Source organism: Patiria miniata, unplaced genomic scaffold, assembly GCF_015706575.1.
Source record: "Patiria miniata isolate m_02_andy unplaced genomic scaffold, ASM1570657v1 HiC_scaffold_9, whole genome shotgun sequence".
NCBI lineage: Eukaryota > Metazoa > Echinodermata > Asteroidea > Valvatida > Asterinidae > Patiria > Patiria miniata.
The window spans coordinates 7,397,821-7,417,172 of record NW_024037076.1 but is presented as its reverse complement, the minus strand read 5'-3'; the positions used below and the strand labels follow the sequence as shown (position 1 = coordinate 7,417,172).

The 19,352-nt window shown below is 42.3% G+C and overlaps 1 protein-coding gene across 1 annotated transcript in view; it reads left to right on the top strand.

Annotated features, from left to right (window-relative positions):
- The window catches only part of LOC119720388 (argininosuccinate synthase-like), a 130,558-nt gene that overhangs the window by 84,929 nt on the left and 26,277 nt on the right, over positions 1-19,352 (top strand). The window contains exon 9 of the mRNA XM_038190051.1: positions 8,197-8,254. Coding sequence (XP_038045979.1) covers positions 8,197-8,254 — 58 coding nt within the window. The remainder of the gene's footprint in view (positions 1-8,196; positions 8,255-19,352) is intronic.

Genomic DNA, 19,352 nt, shown 5'->3' with positions numbered 1-19,352 from the left:
CACGTATACGATACACACAACACACATCACGACATTGAAAGAGTCAAATTTGGTTTTTTGAAGGGTACTGGCAAAATTGTCACTTAACTTATAATTGGGTGAGAAAGTACTCAACTTTTGTATGCAACACATTTACTCAGCAGTTTTTGACACTTCTTTTTTAGAGTGTACGTTGCAACTTGCATGTAACGTTACCGAAACGGGCAGATCAGCAGACTATTCATATCGCGTTATCGCGATGCGACAGCAATACACGTGTAAACGACAGGATGTCTGACAAGAAAAGTCTGGTACCTTGCCCTATCAATCTTGCACCAATGCAGAGTCCATAGCCCCGAGTCCGAGTCTGAGTCGTAAGTCAAAGTGACTCTAGTCCAGGTCCGAGTCATTAAAAATGTGACTCGAGTCGGACTCCAGTCTGAGTCCGAGTCACGAGTCATACAAGTCTGCTTACACCGCTTGGCCAAATATTATAACCCGATCAGTCTGGCAACGCCCCATGCAACAGTGTAATTCTAAACGTTAATCATCCGTGGTACAGGGCCATTATTGGGTTCAATGATCTACATGCACGCCTTGCGGCCAAATGCAAACTTGCAAAGGGCTTTGTAGGGCGATTTGTCTGTAACTCTCTGTGACGTATGGGAGTATGTGTGATTCTCCTCACTATTGTTTTGACTAGCCAGAGAATGCAGAGTGAATGTCCCGGGCCTCTCCGCAATTGAATTCCAATGTAGCCAATTCTCGGCTCTGGGTTTTGTGCACAGAGAATAGGTAATTTAATCTGGAACCGATTCTTTTGGAGCCAGAACTGAGCATAGCGTGTACCCCGTTCTCGAAAAGATTGGACTCGTGGTTCCGGTTCCCATATTGGAACTGGTTAGAACTGGGGAACCGCCTAAACCTCTCAATACTAATGCATATCTCCATGTACCCATACATGCCGACCATCAGACGTTTTTACGATTCACCTACCAGAATACAACCTACTAGTTCCGGTGTCTCTCTTTGGTCTCTCCACGGCACCCTGTGTATTTACCACAATCACAGAGGTACTAGGGGCAACCCTGCATTGCCAGCACATACGTCTTAGGGGCTGTTCACAATTATCAACATTTTCATGAGCGTACAAACCGTACGCTGGGGGGGAGGGGGTTAATGGTCACCGTACGTTGTTTTTTTTTTTTTTAAATGTCGATCTGTTTTCTCGCCCGTCGCCACAGCTGACAGCCGCAACTGATGCCGATCGAGCACTTGCCGAGCCGGTCGCGCCCCGCGCCAGGCCCCGCATTGCATCCCATGAACGTATTGTGTACAGCATGTGCGGCATTGTCCTACACACGTACATGAAAATGTACTGTATGTACATGTACATGTATAGTCCGTATCCACTGCGTGTTTTTAACGGCCGGTGTCACATGACTCCTATGAAAATCGGCCCCCTTTTTCCCTTTTATTGGTTAATTTCTCGCACGTGACAGGTCACTCTCCCCCAAACGATCCTAAAAATAGCATAGTATCGTACTCACGCGTGCGCACTACTATCAATGAGTCCACATTTCATGGAGTCGGATATTCACGCTACACCGGTTGAACAACACCGGCACTAGCAATGGCGGACAATAAATATTCTAGACGCGCTGTTGACTTGGATCAATTGTTGAAATTCCTCATTCGACAAGGATGTATTGTCCACAAGAATCCGACCAACAAATACATGGAGTTTGTAAATGCTTTTGTGTTTGTGAATGATCAACGCAAACGAGCAGATGTCGTGTCTGAGGGCCAGAGATTGTGGCGGAATGCAGACCGTGAAAAGCTGTTCGACGAAGTAGTTGATCAAGCATTATCAACAGTTACACAAACCCTTTAAATCACATGCAAGTGTTTATATATAGACTTGTGTGAAAAAAAAATCAACATTTTTTTCGTACACTTTAGGGGGGGGGGAGGGGGGGGGGTCTTGAAAAAGCGTACTCTTTGTACACTTGTGAAAATGTTGATAATTGTGAACGGCCCCTTACCTGGGTCTGTCTCGGGCAGGTTTCTTTTAAGGTTTTATCCTAAAGCGTACTCTTTGTACACTTGTGAAAATGTTGATAATTGTGAACGGCCCCTTACCTGGGTCTGTCTCGGGCAGGTTTCTTTTAAGGTTTTATCCTAAAATGATAAACACTTTGATTTGGCGTTCTAAATATCCATAAAGTACAACTCCACTTGTACACTTATGATCATATATTCGTACGTCAAAGAACAAGTATGTTTATTCATGAGAAGAGAATAATAATATCAAGAGAACAAGAAGCTTAAGTGTCTTGCCGTGATTCAAAGGAAAAACATAAATTGATTGCCATGTTCCCATAAGTTTATGACCCATTTCAATCTCAATTCTGTTTTTGATCAGTGTCCACATTTTTTCTTGCATTAGACTGTGCAACCCATCAACTGTATCCCTTGAAAACTTACTGCATACTTTTAGGCCCACTGATTTAGATGCTGCTGCATACCCATCTTTTTGCCGCTTGATATTTGCAGATCGCTGAGGGGTAATAGGGTCATTCCATGTCAGACCAATGCACTTTTTTTACCTCATGTCTTCAGATTTTGATAAAAATTGCTGTGCTTGTAGGTCCTGGTGAGCAATGAATGCACACCAATTTTTAGCCCAATCTGACCTACCATGTGGTCGGGCAGAAACCACCCAAAAAATGACATTTTTAGATTAAAATACCACCCTTCTGGTACAAATATGTCATAACCATGTCAATTTTCTTCAAATAAATGCAAATTTGGTATTGTAATAATGAGAATTGCATGCTCAAATCAACTCTTGTCCAAATAAAATTATGTGAAAAGTAGGTCACCAGGACCTTTAATATGTTACTGTGATCTTTGACCCAATTTTTGTAATAATGTATCATTCTGAAAATCAACAAAATAAAACAACATGATAGAGCATGTCTTCCTCTATCAGAATCCACTAGAAAAAAATTGGGGTCTTCCAAATTTACACCTTTATGGCTATTTTTGTACAGTTGGTAGGTTACAAATGAGTCAATTTATAAACTTTACATTAGAAATCCACTAACACAACTTACTCTTCTATTTCAAAGGTTACTAAAATTATTCTTGGTTTGGGAATTTCCCATGTTGAGGGCTGATTAGGTCTAACCAGCTTACTATCAATTATTAGCAGTGGTACACCAAGGATTTGGCTTGGGGGTGTGGGGGGCTAACACATTTTTTCCCAATTTTGTTTTAAAGTTTAAATTTTTTCAAGAAACATTGCCCAGAATTGTTGGCTGCATAAAATATTTTTTTGGGAGGGGATGGACTATTTTGACGTTGGTGAAAAATAGGCCACATATATATCACCACGGTCAAATGGGGACAAAAAAAAACTTGACAAATTTTTTTTTTTAACATTGACAACCTTTAAAGCCCCTCGAGGCCCCCCTCCCCTCCGGGTGCGCCACTGATTATAAGTTATCCCACGAGCGCGCTTGTAACACGGAATAATGCAGTGCATCTGTGTCCCAATGCCACTGGCCCAATAACACACGACGCACTACACATAATACATGTACATTCAATATGTGGGGTACAATATAGTCGTGCAATATTATATAAATATCACACTGTTGTTGCTATGGATAGACTGATCATGATCAAAGATTCCAGTTTGCTTGAAGATAATACTCAATATTGTAATCAAAGTTACCTTACTCATTCAAGACTGTATTCACCGCGCTTCTTGAAATTTAATGACGCTCACAGACTTGGAATGAGCCTCTGTATTGATGACGTCACACTTTGTTTACGTGTACTAGATGTGAGTCTGCTGTACTGGGTGCGGGTAGAAAGCATAGAGCTGTTGCATACCCTGAACAGTCACTGCTGATGAGAATCGACTCTCAAGTAATTCTCTGCACTGTTGCATTTCACTCGTGTCCACAAAATCAAACTTTTTTCTGGAGTATTCATTTTAGCCCACAAATACAGCTGCTTGAGCATTCACGATTTGGTCTTCATAGGGCCTCTGAAGACTGGCTTTTGCGGCCAAACGCTTTATAATTCCACCCAATCCATCACAGGTCCTCTCCCATGTGATGTGGCAAAGACATGCCACTCAGCATCCGATGAAAAATCGTCCTTGTGACAGGTCAAGTTTGCAAAGTTGTGTGTATTCATTGCTCATCAGGACCTACAAGCACAGCAATTTTTATCAAAATCTGAAGACATGAGGTAAAATAGTGCATTGGTCTGACATGGAATGGCCCAATATCATCAGAGACTTTAGGGACTTGACTAGGAGAAGGTGATCCTGTAGCTGAAGAGGTTTGTTCTGAACTTGATGAGGAAATACAGCTGCTGAGCTGAGCTGCTGTTGGAATAGTTTACAAACCGCCTTGTTTTAATACAAATGAATTTGTTGATTTTTTTTGACACTATCCTGGCAAACATAAACAAGGAAAATAAAATTTCCTTCATCATGGGCGATTTTAACATTGATTTGTTGAACTACAACAGCCATAATCCAACTCAGAATTTTGTTAATTCTCTTTTTAGCAATTCATATTTACCGCTGATAGACAGACCAACTCGCATAACGTCAACAACTGCTACCTTAATAGATAATATTATATCAAACAGTACTGGACGTACAGAAAGCGGCATCCTGTTCAATGACGTTTCTGACCACTTACCAATTTATCAGATATCTTCCTTTAATATTAGAGGAACTGATAAACAAAATGCAGGTCGTTTATACAGACACATTACAGCAGATAGATTGGAAAGGTTCAAAATCGATTTAAACAACGCAAATTGGAATATCACTTGTACGGATAATCCTAATCATATTTTTGATAATTTTCATTCGGACTTTTTAAAGATATTTCAAGATAACTTTCCCCTAAAGAAAACCAAGCCCTCTAAGAAACTCAAATTATGGATGACGGATGGAATCTTGAATTCAATTAATCATAAAAATAAACTATACAAAAAATATTTTAAAAATCCTACTAGTAACTATTTTGACAAATACAAGATTTTCCGTAACAAGTTAAATGCCATCATCAAGATTACCAAAGCAAAATTTTATAAAGATAAGTTTGAAAAAGTAAAAAGTAATGCTAAAAAAACATGGTGTATAATTAACTCATTATTAAACAAAAATAATCATAAAAAGTACCCTTCTGAATTCAATATACGTGGAAACCATACAAATAACACCAAAGATATTTCAAATGCTTTTAATGACTACTTTACTCAAATAGGCCCTTCTCTCCATCGAAATCTTCCTCAAGCAAATGCTAGTTATGAGAATTACTTGACTGATCCTAACGAAAATTCCATTTTCTTTAATCCAATAACAAAAACAGAAATTCATGAAATTGTTTCCAAATTTAAAAACAATAAGTCTCCTGGCTTGGATGGTGTCAAACCAGGGTTAATCAAATCTGTCATAACCAATATAAGTGATCCCCTGTGTCACATTTTTAATTTATCTCTATCTAAAGGGGTTTTCCCAGATAAATTGAAAATTGCCAAAGTCACTCCTATATTTAAAAAAGAAAACCCCGCTGAGCTTGGTAACTATAGACCAATTTCGGTACTATCATGTTTTTCCAAGATTCTTGAAAGACTTGTGTACAATAGGACAGTAGCATTTCTAGACAAATATAACATCATTTCTGATAACCAATATGGTTTTCGATCTAATTTCTCCACTTCAGTGGCACTTATTGACCTAGCAGATAAAGTAGTCCAAACGTTTGAGGAGAATGCTTTTTCAATCGGTATATTCTTAGATTTATCAAAAGCATTTGATACTATAAACCATGATATTCTTCTTCATTAATTAAATGTCTATGGTATCCGTGGGGTTGCCCATGATTGGTTTGCGAGCTATTTGAATAATCGTAAACAGTGTACAACTTTTAAAGCTCTCTGTTGGGACCTTTGTTATTTCTACTCTATATTAATGATATTTCAAAGACATCTAACTTATTATCCTTTATATTATATGCTGATGACACTAGTTTATTCTATTGTAACAAAGATCTTATTACCCTGTATAATATTGTCAATAATGAACTGGTCAGTATCTGTGATTGGTTAAAAGCTAACCGCTTAACTCTTAATTCATCTAAATGTAATTATATGATCTTCAGTAACAGGAAAAAACAGAATAACTCATCAAACTTAAATATTTTAATGGATAGCAAAACTATCAAGAAAGTAGACAAGTTTAGATTTTTAGGTGTAATCATCGATGAAAAATTGACTTGGAAATATCACATCGATGAGATTGTAAGTAAAGTTTCTAAGAGTATTGGAGTTATCAACAGACTAAAACATACTGTTCCCTTTAAGGTATTAAATACTCTCTATAGTTCATTAATACTTCCTTATTTTTCTTACTGTAACATTGTTTGGGGGAATACATTCCGTACGAATTTGGATAAACTAATAAAATTGCAGAAAAGAGTTGTTCAAATTATTACAAATTCACCATATAGGGCCCATAGTCAACCTCTCTTGCGTAAACTAAAATATTTAAGCATAACAAACCTAAATAAATACCAACAAGCTCTATTTATGTACAAGTTTAAAAACAATTTACTGCCCATTTTCTATTCAAACATGTTTGTACTAAACTGCAATTTGCATAACTATAATACTCGTGTGTCTACTAACTTACATTTCCACATACCGCAACATAGAACATCTGCCTTTCAATATAACATTAAATACACCGGACCTAAAATATGGAACAATGTACCATTGTCTCTCAGATGTTTAAGGTCTTATAATATTTTCAAACGCAAACTTAAATTGTATCTTATGTAATGTAATATATTTAATGTTATATGCCTCTGCCATTGGACTCTGTATGCACGATGATCCTACTCGTAGCCCATTATTAATTATTAATATTATTTTTATAACTTTTTCACAACTTTGCTAACTGCTTAGAATTATACATGTGTGTAATTGGTCTTTGTTTTTAATTCTTTTTTTTCTGTTATTATTCGTCTGTTTTGTGTAATGGCATGCCTGATACAAGCTATGCTTTTAAGGTTTTGCCACCTCTAGTGGCCTTTATATGTTTAAGTACTTATATTACTTTTTCATTTTGTCATGAAGAGGAAATAAATGTGATTTGATTTGAACTAGGCCCACAATTTACAGCACAAATGTGCCACCTGAAACCAACGTCTCTACTTTTCAACGATCTGGCTCCTCTTTCTGAGTCTACTATTACTAGAAGTAGAACTTCTACTTCAGCTACAGGAACCTGAACAAAACATTTTGCACGACCTGGTGTGCCCTCAATTTTGAGTATATCTGGGTCCCAACTCTTTAACTGTTTTTGATGTAATGAAGGGCCGCACCTTTAAATTGTTGCACCTCAATGGAACTATCCACCCCAAATTCTTTACCGACACTTTCCTCAAATTTCTTAAGTCAGTTGCTTTCTGCTTCAAGTCTTTCAATTTGTTCCTTCAAATTAGCAATCTTCTCTGAACATGCTGAACTAGTGCAAGGCGTGCCAAAATCTTCCCTAGCCCCCTCTCCTTTTTCCCACAATCTGACGTTTGACAGAGTGAATCTTGCTGCCTACACGGTGCTTGTAAGTTAGTGAATTGTTTTGCTGAAATGACTGAACACACCACATACATGAACTACACAGAAAACCCTCCCTCTCTTCTTTAAGCAAAAATACGACCCTGTAAGTAATCTTTAAAACCGCTGTCGTATGAAATCTACTACTTATACCAGACTTACAAATGCAGAACCTCTCTCTCTTTTTCTGTGGAAGGCATTTCAAAAATATCGCTTTAGATAATGTCGAAAGTATATGACAATCTTGGAAGTTTGTCAATGCTGTGAAGTGAACTAAAGGGCACGCTTTCAACGACGGTCACTATCCTAGAATCTTGACAGTGCATTACTAACGTGACCTGCGCCGTGAGGACAGCACCATACTATTGCAAGAACGGGTATGGACAACGTTGAACAAAAGAGAGCACTAATTGGGTACGGCTACAATGGCAGGTAGTGAAGCGGGCCCCGGACCCCACACCGTAAGGGCTTCACGCTACATGCTTGCATTAGTCCACAAGACTTTTTGTGATTTTGTGTTCTCATGCCTGACATTTAGATTGACTGGTTTATCCAAACTTACAGGCAGTGCGTAGGATCAAGCAGGGTCTCTCACTTCGATTTGCAGAGCAAGTATATGAAGGTAGGACAGTGCAGTTTTATCTTGTGTCATTTACAATATTTTGTGAATGATTATTCATTTTACTTCTGCATAGTGCTTGGATTAAATCATATTTCAATTTAGCAATAGTTTATTACCTCAGCCAAGGAGGTTATGTTTTCATCGGCGTTGGTTTGTTTGTTGGTTTGTCAGTTAATCAAGATAACTCCAAAAGTTATTGACAGATTTTCATGAATTTTGTTTTAGGGGTGGTTCTTGGTACAAAGTACAAATTGATTGGATTTGGGAAGTGATCTGGGTCTGGATCCAGGATTAATTTTTACGATTCTTCACCATGTATGCGAGTATTTCTTTTGGGTGTACTGACAATATGGCAGAAGTTTGCATTCTCTGAGTGCTTTCTAGTTGAAATTGTGTCTTGCAGTTAAAAACTAAATTGTGTATGTTGCCATCAGAGGCGACCATTAAAAATTGCAACAAAAGATAGAAAACAAACAAACAAAAGAAAAAAAAAAAAAACATTAAACATGCATTTAAAAATACATTCATAAATACCTAAGACAGTTTACCCATTCCCATTGGTCGAGAGCCCGTCATATGGCCGGTCTTAAACGGATGATAAAGACATGGCTGGCTGGTCTTAAACACATTTCCAGTGACACATGAAATTTGGACTCCTATGAAATCCAGTGCCTTTTACTGTTTTATTGGTTGAACGTTCACAATCCTCACGTAGGCATGCGTAATACTACCAGTAAGTCAGTATTTCATAGTCCTAAATTCACAACGCACTCACCACAGCTGCATCTGCGCGTCATCGCCCAACACACGCACCAATCTCCGTAAAAGGAGTTGTTTACATCTTACTCGCGAGCTGGACACTCCATTTTATAGCTAGGGAGGTGTTTCGAAAAACAGAAAGTAAAATTGTTGAACAAAATTGTTGGAAATTTTTAATTTTGATTTTTGGACCGAATAGTTTAGATTCTTTTTGCCAAAAGGGTATTTATGAATGGGAATAAATATTGGTCGGTATTAATCACTATGTTTAAGACTGGTTGGAGTCTGGAATGCTGATAATTACCGTCAGCTTCGCTTCTGGTAATCATCAGCATTCCAGACTCCAACCAGTCTTAAATATAGTGGTCTACTTCACTCACTTACCTGTAGAGCCACTACATTTGCATATTCCCCTTACCGGCAGGTTCCATTCGCTAAGAGTTTAACAGCGCCCTCTATAATGCTACCCACACTGCCCTGCGTCAGGAGCGCCATGTTGGCTTCCTCTTTTCTCTTAGCGGCAGGACAGATAAGACATGTTTTACAGTGCCTCCGATAATTGAGTACTGCGTCTTTATCTGTATTCCTATTTCGTCAAGATTTATAATAATAAAAGACAAAGAACACCTTGTTGTGTCGTGTAACAATTCTTCGTGAAGTGAAAGTTAATAAATAAGGAAGAGAAATGTCGCTTCGAAAGGGCGTTGCCCCGAATTCTTCTTCTGTGCGTGGCTCGGCAGACAGTGACGTCTCGCCGTCCCGCCAGACTGGAGACCCTGCAGGTCGGGCAGAGCACGTTAAAGATTTGCCTACCCCGACTGATGCAGTGGGAACTGAACAGAAAGAGGGAACACGGGGCGGCAAGGGTGGTAAGACCAAGGGCAAATCCCAAGCCGCTGCCGTTGTTCGTCCCCAGACTGAAGGAGTGAAGCACAATAAACGGGGAAAACGGTCTCATGTGCAGACCGTAGAACCCGCCATATCTGATACGGTTTCCATGCTCTCTTGTCGTGGGTCGGCAACTCCGTGTGTGAGCATGCCGGCCCCGGCCGTTCTACTACCCGTTGGGCCTGTTTCCGAACCCGGTGTGAGCCATGGACCGGAGCAGGTCGTATCTATTGCGGGAACAAAGTTACCGATCGCCTCGGCGCTGGGCAAACAGCGCGCACTGGGGGGTACATGGGCCTGGTTGACATGGTTTCGTTCGGTGCTCCGTGTGTGAGCACTGGACTGGAAAAGACCGGTGTTCATGCAGGGAAAAAAGTCACCGTTCCCCCTGGCGATGGGCGCTCGACGTTCCAGGTGCGAACATCGGACTGGAACAGACCAGATTTATTGCGTCACCCACTTACGGGACATCATCGACTTCATCATACGTTCCATGTTCGAAACATCGGAGATCAAATCATCTCATTCCCGCTCAAAGAAAAAGTCAAAGAAATCACGCCGATATAGACACCACTATTCTTCGTCGGATTCTGACAAGGATTCGTCCGAAAGCAAATCACCACGGCGTCGACAATTTCGACGCCGTGACACAATTCCTCAAGCCGAATTTCTGCAAGCATTTCACTCAATTTCGGCATCATTATTGGTCCTCACAGGAGCTCGGGGACAGGGGCCAGTGCGTGACCAAGTCGCCCCCAATATTGCCCCAGCATCCAGATCAGTTAATTCACAGTGATGGTATGCAAGATGACCCTCCACAAGCTTTAAGTCATACAGCTTCAGCTGCACCATGCATCAGCATCAATCCATCATCAACCTTCTCTGGATCTGATGCCGAGTCATCGAGGAACAAGAGTACAGTGCATGAAGCACAAGGTGTTGCGGGTTCGGACCCATCCATTCAGGGAAATTCCAACCGTTCCCACACCAAATCTTCTGAAGAAGATAATATGGAGATTCAGCACCTTTCTAACTTCGAGACAGAATTACGACTGGTGCAGAGAGACATGATTCGTGTTCTCAAACTCCCTAAATGTGATGAGACTTCTTAAGTCCCGGAACGTAAGTCATTCAAGCAACGTACGGGCCCAGTTTGCTCAGAGACACATACTCTAAGTTTCTCGACTATTCCTCTGGATCAAATGTGCATAAAACACATCAAGACTGTAATGGAGACCAACAAGTGGAAACCTTACAATAAACAGGCTTCCAAATTCTTTTGGTTCCCAAAAGAGGACTTTGAGTCTTTCCTGTCTGTCCTGTCTATGCCACAATCAGCTAAAGACAAACTAGCAGCTGATGGCGGAGCAACTCCCGTTAAAGGGACATTCATGGACCGGGCCCGAGGAAAACTTGAAGATGTTCTGAAGAAGTTAGATGAGGTGTCTCGTTTAGGACTGCGCTCATCATCCTTCATGCTCCTTCTCACAGAATATCTAGCCTGTGGCTGTGAAGAAGATTCCACAATCCCTGGGGATATGGTGATGGCAGCTTTTCACTGCCTCGACAATACTCTGTGCATTGTCCTCAAACAATCAAACAGAATCTTAACACTTGCCACGTCATCCCGACGAGATAACGTGTTGGATGCATTATATCTACCAACTGAAGGAGCACGCAAGCGCTTGGACGACCTTTCGCTGGCAGGCAACGACTTGTTTGCTGGCAAGTTTCAAGAACTAATGGAGGCAGAGGCTAAACGCATAGAGGCCACCGACAAAATCAATATGCGTAAGCCTACATCAAAAACATCTCAGGAGAACCCCAAAGCACGGAAAGGAAAACCCACTTTCCAGATTCCGGCTCGTCGACCCTTTAAGGCCTTTCGGAACTCACCCCGAGGCCGATTTCAATCCAGTTCGGACAGACAGAGTGCTCGCGCACAACCGACCCAAGCCAACCGTAGACCTCAGACCAGTGGTCAGACGTTCAAACCTCCTCCTCCCCGATACTCTGGGGGATGGCGTAAATGACATTCCAAACCTCCACCAGCCTCCTATTGTAGGACCGGTAGGAGGACGCTTACAAAAATTTGTAAGGTCCTGGTTCCAAACTACAAATGACAGTTGGGTACTCAAAACAATCAGTCAGGGTTATCTCATCCAATTTACAAGTCTCTCCCCCCCCCCCCCCCATTGGACAATTTTGTTTGCCAAACGCCGATCCCTCTCGATCCATCAAAACAAGAGGCATTGGAACAGGAGATAAACTCACTTCGGACAAAAGAAGCAGTCCGGATTGTGTCTCCAGCACAGGGGGTACAGGGGTTTACATCAACCTTTTTCCTAACTCCCAAGAATGAGACCGGCGTTTGGCGACCGATACTAAATTTGAAACTCTCAACAAATTTATTCGCCCCAAATGATTTCGTATGGAAACATTGTGGGTAGTGCTAGACTCCATTCAAGTTCACTCATGGGCAACATCACTGGATCTACAGGACGCGTACTTTCACATTCCGGTACATCCAGATCATTACAAGTACCTCCGGTTTCACTACATGGGAACAACGTACGAGTTCACAGTTCTTCCCTTCGGGTTGTCCACATCCCCACTAGTATTTACAAGAGTAGTGAAGACAATAGAAGCAGCACTTCGCAGGCGGGGGATCATCGTGTTTATGTACCTGGACGACTGACTTATAGTAGACCAGTCGAGGACGGACACGCAAACAGCTGTACAGTTAACCCTGAGTCTGGCTACAGACCTCAGGTTTATAATCAACGAGAAAAAGTTGCATCCAATCCCAACCCAGTCACCAACATTCTTGGGTGCAGTCCTGGATCTCAAACATGGGGTGGCACGCCCAACAATGGACCGCATTCTGAACATCCAGCAGTGCGTACTGCTGTTTTTAGAAAATACATCTGCTCTAGCAAGAGCGTGGCTCAAGCTCCTGGGACTCATGGCCAGTAAGGTGGACCTAGTGCCATTTTGCTGGCTCAGGATGCAACCTATCCAGCTTCATTTACTAATGTTTTTCCGTCCCAAGTATTCATCCACTGCACCATGTGGTGAGTATAACCACAATTCTGTCTCCACACCTGCAGTGGTGGTCAGACCTGACCAACCTACAACAGGGCCTCAATTTCCAGAGGAAACAGCCCTCACTAGTGATACTATTGGATGCTTCCCTACTAGGTTGGGGAGCCACGTTATCACCACACCAAGTATCAGGCACGTGGGGTCCGGAACACCAATCATCTCATATCAACATCCTTGAGATGCAAGCACTGTTCAATGCCCTCCAGCATTTCCGTCAAGCAATTATAGGACAGTCAATCCTAATCAAATGCGACAACACCACAGTAGTATCGTACATAAACAAAGTCACTCTCACAGCAACACATGTACCTGGCAAGGAGAATGTCGTCGCAGACGCTCTGTCTCGGGGGACCATCATCCCGACAGAATGGACTCTGCGACCAGAAGTGGTACAGACTCTATTCAGATTGATAGACCGACCACACATAGATCTCTTTGCGTCGTCGAAGAACAACCAACTACCAGTGTTCTGCTCTCGAACACCCAGTCCTCGAGCATGGCACATAGATGCACTGTCAATCCGATGGGACGGCATGCTGGCTTATGCCTTTCCTCCCATATCTCTAGTCTCCCGAGTGCTAGCCAAGGTGGAGCAGGAGAACTACAAACTTCTCCTCATAGCCCCTTTTTGGCCACGTCAGCCATGGTTCACCAGACTTGTGAACCTTCTGATACATCAGCCGGTAGTATTACCTCACAGACCAGATCTGCTTTTTAGCCGGTGTCGGGATTCCTTCATCCAGCCCCGACAGATCTCCACCTGACTTGGTGGACATTGTCAAGAGATCCCTTACAGCAGCAGGCCTTTCAGGAAAGGCTGCTGACATTGCAGCACAGAGTTGAAGGCCCTCAACAAGGACTGTCTATAATAGCAGATTACACCATTTCTATAAATGGTGTAAACGGCACTCTCTCGATCCCAACAATACTTCTGTAACAAATATTGGGGATTTTCTTGTTAACCTCTTCGAGTCTAAGATAATGATAGCCACAATAAAAAATTATAGGTCAGCTATTGCGGCGATCCACAAAGGCTTTCCAGACGGTTCATCAGTATCCAACAATACAGCCATTGGCCATTTGTTACGAGGGATGTTTATAACAAGACCTCCCACACGTAAACTTTTACCTTCCTGGGGCCTTACTCACGTTCTTGCTAGTCTTTCAAAGGCCCCGTATGAACCCTTGAGTCAGGCTTCACTATTACACCTGTTAATAAAAGTGGTATTTTTGCTAGCTGTAGCAACTGCCAGACGTCGCAGTGAACTACATGCTCTCACAGTAGAAGATGGCCACGTGCGGTGGGAACCAAATGGGGTGCGATTGATCCCCAATTCTGGATTCCTGACAAAAAAATCAATCCGCTTCCTTTCAACCACCTGATATATTTGTCACAGAAATAAAATCGCTCTCCTCAATCCCATCAGACAAGTTGTGGTGTCCAGTACGAGCTCTGAAATGGTATGTTGACCGAACAAAACACTTAAGGGGTCAGACGAAACAGCTATTTAATTACGTCTACATTACCTCATCGACCAGCATCTCAGGACACAATCACACGTTGGATTGTGACAGCTATTAAGTCGGCAGCAAACCACTGGCCAAGTCAGTCCCGATCGGACATTCGGGCACATGATGTTCGAGCGGTTGCAACATCCTCGGCCTTCTTCAAAGGGTTTCCCTTGGAAGATATCATCAAAGCTGCTTGGTGGAAATCTCCCAACACATTCTCGGCCTGCTACCTGAAAGATATATTGCAGTCTGAGGGAAGACCTGGACGCACAGTCCTGACGGCAGCCAGAAAATCTGCCGTCAAAACTACAGAAAAAAGACATTAACATTGGATTTGACTTGGTGAGTCCCATTCAATGCTGAATTCTTTACTAGTTTTCATAGTACATGTAGTTCCCTAATTAATGTTTAAGGGTTGACTATTACATGTATATACACGTAGAGCTTACAGGGAGTTTATATTGTCTATATATATACTTCCATACTAATTGAACTAGAACTTACAATACACATATCTTATACTTACCTGTAGAGCATCCCTCCCTCCTCCCCACTAGTTCGAAAACAAGAGCTTAATCCTGTAGAGCACGAAAAAAGAGGACGCCAACATGGTGCTCGTGACGCAGGGCAGTGTGGATAGCATTATAGAGGGCGCTGTTGTATAAACTCTTAGCGAATGGAACCTGCCGGTAAGGGGAATATGCAAATGTAGTGGCTCTACAGGTAAGTATCGCTTGTAGACTCCCACAACACTTCTGTGGGGGAAATTTAAACACTTTCCAAGTACACATTGATTCCCTTAATTAAAAACTAATCAAGGTGAAACAAAGATAAACATTTGTTATAAAACTATTTGAAAATTTGAACATTTTCAGAAGAGCACTGATAGTAAAGAATGTTGAAAAAATTTCTTTGTTGCCCTAATTTGCATGTTTACTTCACTCTACTTACCTGTAGAGCAATACTACTTATGCATATTCCCCCTACCGGCAGGTATTTTCCGCTAAGAGTTATATATAATAGCGCCCTCTGGCGCCCTACCCATAATACCCCGCGGCATGCGTGCCTCGTGAGCGTCCTCTTTTCTCTTAGCGACAGGTTGGGTAGGACGTGTGTAAAATAGCTCCTGTTTTCCTCGTCAATTTACTACCCTTTTTCGCTTAAGAGAAGTTTATAATAAAACTCTAACAAACAACAGTTTGTAGAGTTTCTCATCATCTTCTTGGTTATATTTATTTGATTATTATGAAGGGTTTGGGGAGAACCGATCTGTCACCAACCGGGGGGAATTCCTGTCCCACGGGACGGACCGAGTTCTCGGGGGACTCTGCCGTTAACGCTACGTCGTTACCGCGGCAGCAGTCCCTCGTTCAGCACCCTCAGCCACTGCCTGCTGGGGGCGTTGGCAGTTCCGCTCACCAGTTAAGGGGACCTCGGTCTCCTCCTATTCCTGTGTATCCTCCTTTACCCAGCGTCCATATCATTTGGACTGCTGAAGAATGACTCGTTTTTTTGTTTTGTAGTAATAACATTTTGATCAATTAAGTGGAATTATATCCCAGTGTCACTTTCAAATTTTCTGCGTAACCTTCCCAGCTCGGTTACAAAAATGGTGTAGTCGGCAGGATCCTGTCCTCGTCGCCAAAAATGGCGTAGTCGACAGGATGTCATAAAAGACATCTTAATTTGCGACACATTTTATCAATTATAAACGACAGTCATTATCATCATCATCATCATTATTATCTTCGGTGACAACCTTCGTGAGAGATGCATTTTTGATCTGAAGGGTGGTTTGCTGCAGCAGTGCAAGACGAGGCGTTTAATCATCTAGTCTCCAGATGGACAGCTGCCCAGATGTTCATCTGAAGTGAGAGCCTTCTTAGCTTCACACATCTTCCCCACAGTTCGGCACCCAGTCGTTGAGACAGCTTGGAGAGACATTCTTCACATTACCTGTTTTCCAGCCGACCGGCCGTGGAGTGTGCTGCTAGTATTCAGCCATAGAACTCTTTCACTGATGGTGAACTGTAAACATATCACTGGTAACAGTGTCTGCAGTCAAGATTATTTAACATTTTTGATATTGCACATTCATTTGTATTTTAACTTGTAGCCATTGAGCATGTCTTTTTGACAAGTGTGCGTTTTGCATGATAGACATAGCTTTATCACAGACATAGAACAGGTTGATTGTTTGGTCAGATTGGAGACCAGCTATTTTGATAAAATCAAGTTCGCCTTGGAGATGACATCATAAATATTTCACATTTGAGTATATAAATGTACTCACATTTTGTGTGGACATTTTAGCAACACCGTGGTAGTTTTTTTTTTCTTTGTATATCTGCAGGATTAAGCTTTCCAGGGACAGTTCTGGCTTCTGTACCACATGCCTCTCTCCCTGCCCTGCTATCTTCACTGCAGTTACTACCCGCTTGTTGCGCTCTGAGTCTCTCGTATCCACAAACCGCTGTAGCATATCGTATCTGCTTCTTTGCCAACGCTGCGTAGAATGCGTGTTAAGGTAATGCATAGTAACCGCTTGCTCATGCTGCTCGTACCTGTATTTGTCCGTGTATTGACATTTTTTCACATAACTAGTAGTAGTCTCTGGTTGAAACATATTGAATTCATAGCCGCAAAAAGTAGATTATATTTCGTCCTCGTCGTCGAGACTCACGTGTATTATTGTCTCTGGTAATACGGTTTGCACCACCCTTTGAAGAAAATGGATCATTCCTTCATTCATAAAAATGCAAATTAGCCCTAGCATGCTGGGTATAAAGCCCCCAAGAAACCATTGAAGCATGTCTTTGTTTCTTGTGGTACGGTTTAGCACACACGTATTTACACTACGTCCTCAGTTTCACGTACTTAGTCAATTTTAGCTACAACCAATTCGGTTTTTCTACGTTTATTGCTTCGATATGTCGACCAAGAAAGGGAAAGCCAACGACAAGCAGGCTAAAGATGTGCTTGGTTCAGCCTTGAGATCTTCGTCTACGGCCTCGGGACCGTCTGCGGCCTCGTCAACCTCGCCTAGGGTTGAACGAGTGCGTAAGTCACAGGCCCCAGCCTCGCCTTGGGCTGGTGGTCAACGTGCAGAAGAATTGGAAAGCGGGCCGCCTTGCCCAATTTCCGCCACCGACACGAGAGCGTATTCCTCGCAGAATATACCGCAAGTGTCTAGAGCACCACAGGCTAGACGTGTGGTAGAAAATGAGCCCGGACAGACCTCGCCTTGGGTCGTCCCTCACAATCAACCAGGGCCGTCTTTCTTCCCCGGACAACAATGGAATTTCCCGCCTACAGCCAGCAATGCTACCGCTAGCGGGCAGCAGTCATTCAATATGGCGGCGCCCATGGCTCCGCCGTATTGGTCATTTCCGTGGTTTAACTCCGCACAACAGTGGCCTCCTAACACTACCCAACAGATGTATCATCAACATCGGGGAAATCCCTCAACCCCTGGACAGCTCTCGCTTCCTCCGCCGGCGAGTCCGAACATTTGGGGCAATAATTCGGGCCCTGGTACGGGTGCGAATTTGGACTCCGTGAGTGTCGGACCGGCACTATCGGAGATTGGTGGTGACGCTGAAGCTGAATCGGAATCTCTCAATCCGAGTGGATTTCGTAACCCTCATCGCAAGGCATCAGGTTTTCCAGTGACGGATAAAGTTCTTTCCTGGTGGGAAGACCTGCGTTCAAACAAATTGGGACATGAAGAGTTCAAAGAAGAGACTCTATCCAATCAAGTACCAGTCGAACAGGAACCACATTTCAAGGCTCCAGAATTACCAAGTCAGGTAAAGTCATCCTTCAAGGAAGTTCGATCGTCTTTAGTAACTCAAGATGACAAGCTTAAAGACTCTCATAATCATCTGCTGAAAGCAGCTTTGCCACTGACCCATCTTTTTGATGCTTTGGTGGACCCATCCTGTCCAGAGACAGTTGACGCCAGTATGGTTAAAGATCATGTCACCTCGGCATTGATACTGCTTGGGTCTGCAAGCCAGAGTCTAGCTCTTTCAAGACAACATGCTTTTGATGAGCTACTTGACAGAAGATTCGAAAGCCTCAAACGAAATTCACCGTCGATGAGCCATCTCTTTGGTGGAAACTTAGTCAAGGACATAGAGGATGCCGAGAAAGCAAATAAACTGGCAGCCAAAGTCACCAAGACTGCAACATCTACTGCAGGGCCGTACAAGGGGAATAGATTTTCTCCTTATTATTCTGCGGTAAACAGAAGATTTCGGGGCAACAACTCCTTTCAAGGGCGATCATCGGGCTATACTACCAAGCCAAAGTATGCAGCCTATAAATCTGCATCCTCAAGCCGTGGCAAATTCAGATCAGAGCGAGGTTCGTTTGATCAGAAATCAAAAAAGTAGATACATGTTCATGTATTCCTTTCAAGACAAGTCGTCTTCAATATTTTGTTTGTAATTGGAAATCCCTAACAAGAGACAGTTGGATACTTCAGTCAGTTGTTGGTCATAAAATAGAATTTTTAGAAGTTCCGTTTCAATTACAGCACAGAGTACTTGTAACAGAAATGAATTCTCAATCTCAAGAAGAGATCGTTCAGGAGGAAGTACAAAAGCTTTTGATTAAAGGGGCAGTCACCGTGGAAGATCCGGTGATTGGTCAGTTTATTTCGTCTTTGTTTTTGGTCCCCAAAAAGTCGGGAGAGCTCCGCCCAGTGATAAATCTTCGTTCGTTTAATAAGTTTGTTAAATATCAACACTTCAAGATGGAAGGAATTAAATTAGTAAAAGATTTACTAATACCAGGTGATTTTCTAGGTTCCATTGATCTCAAAGACGCT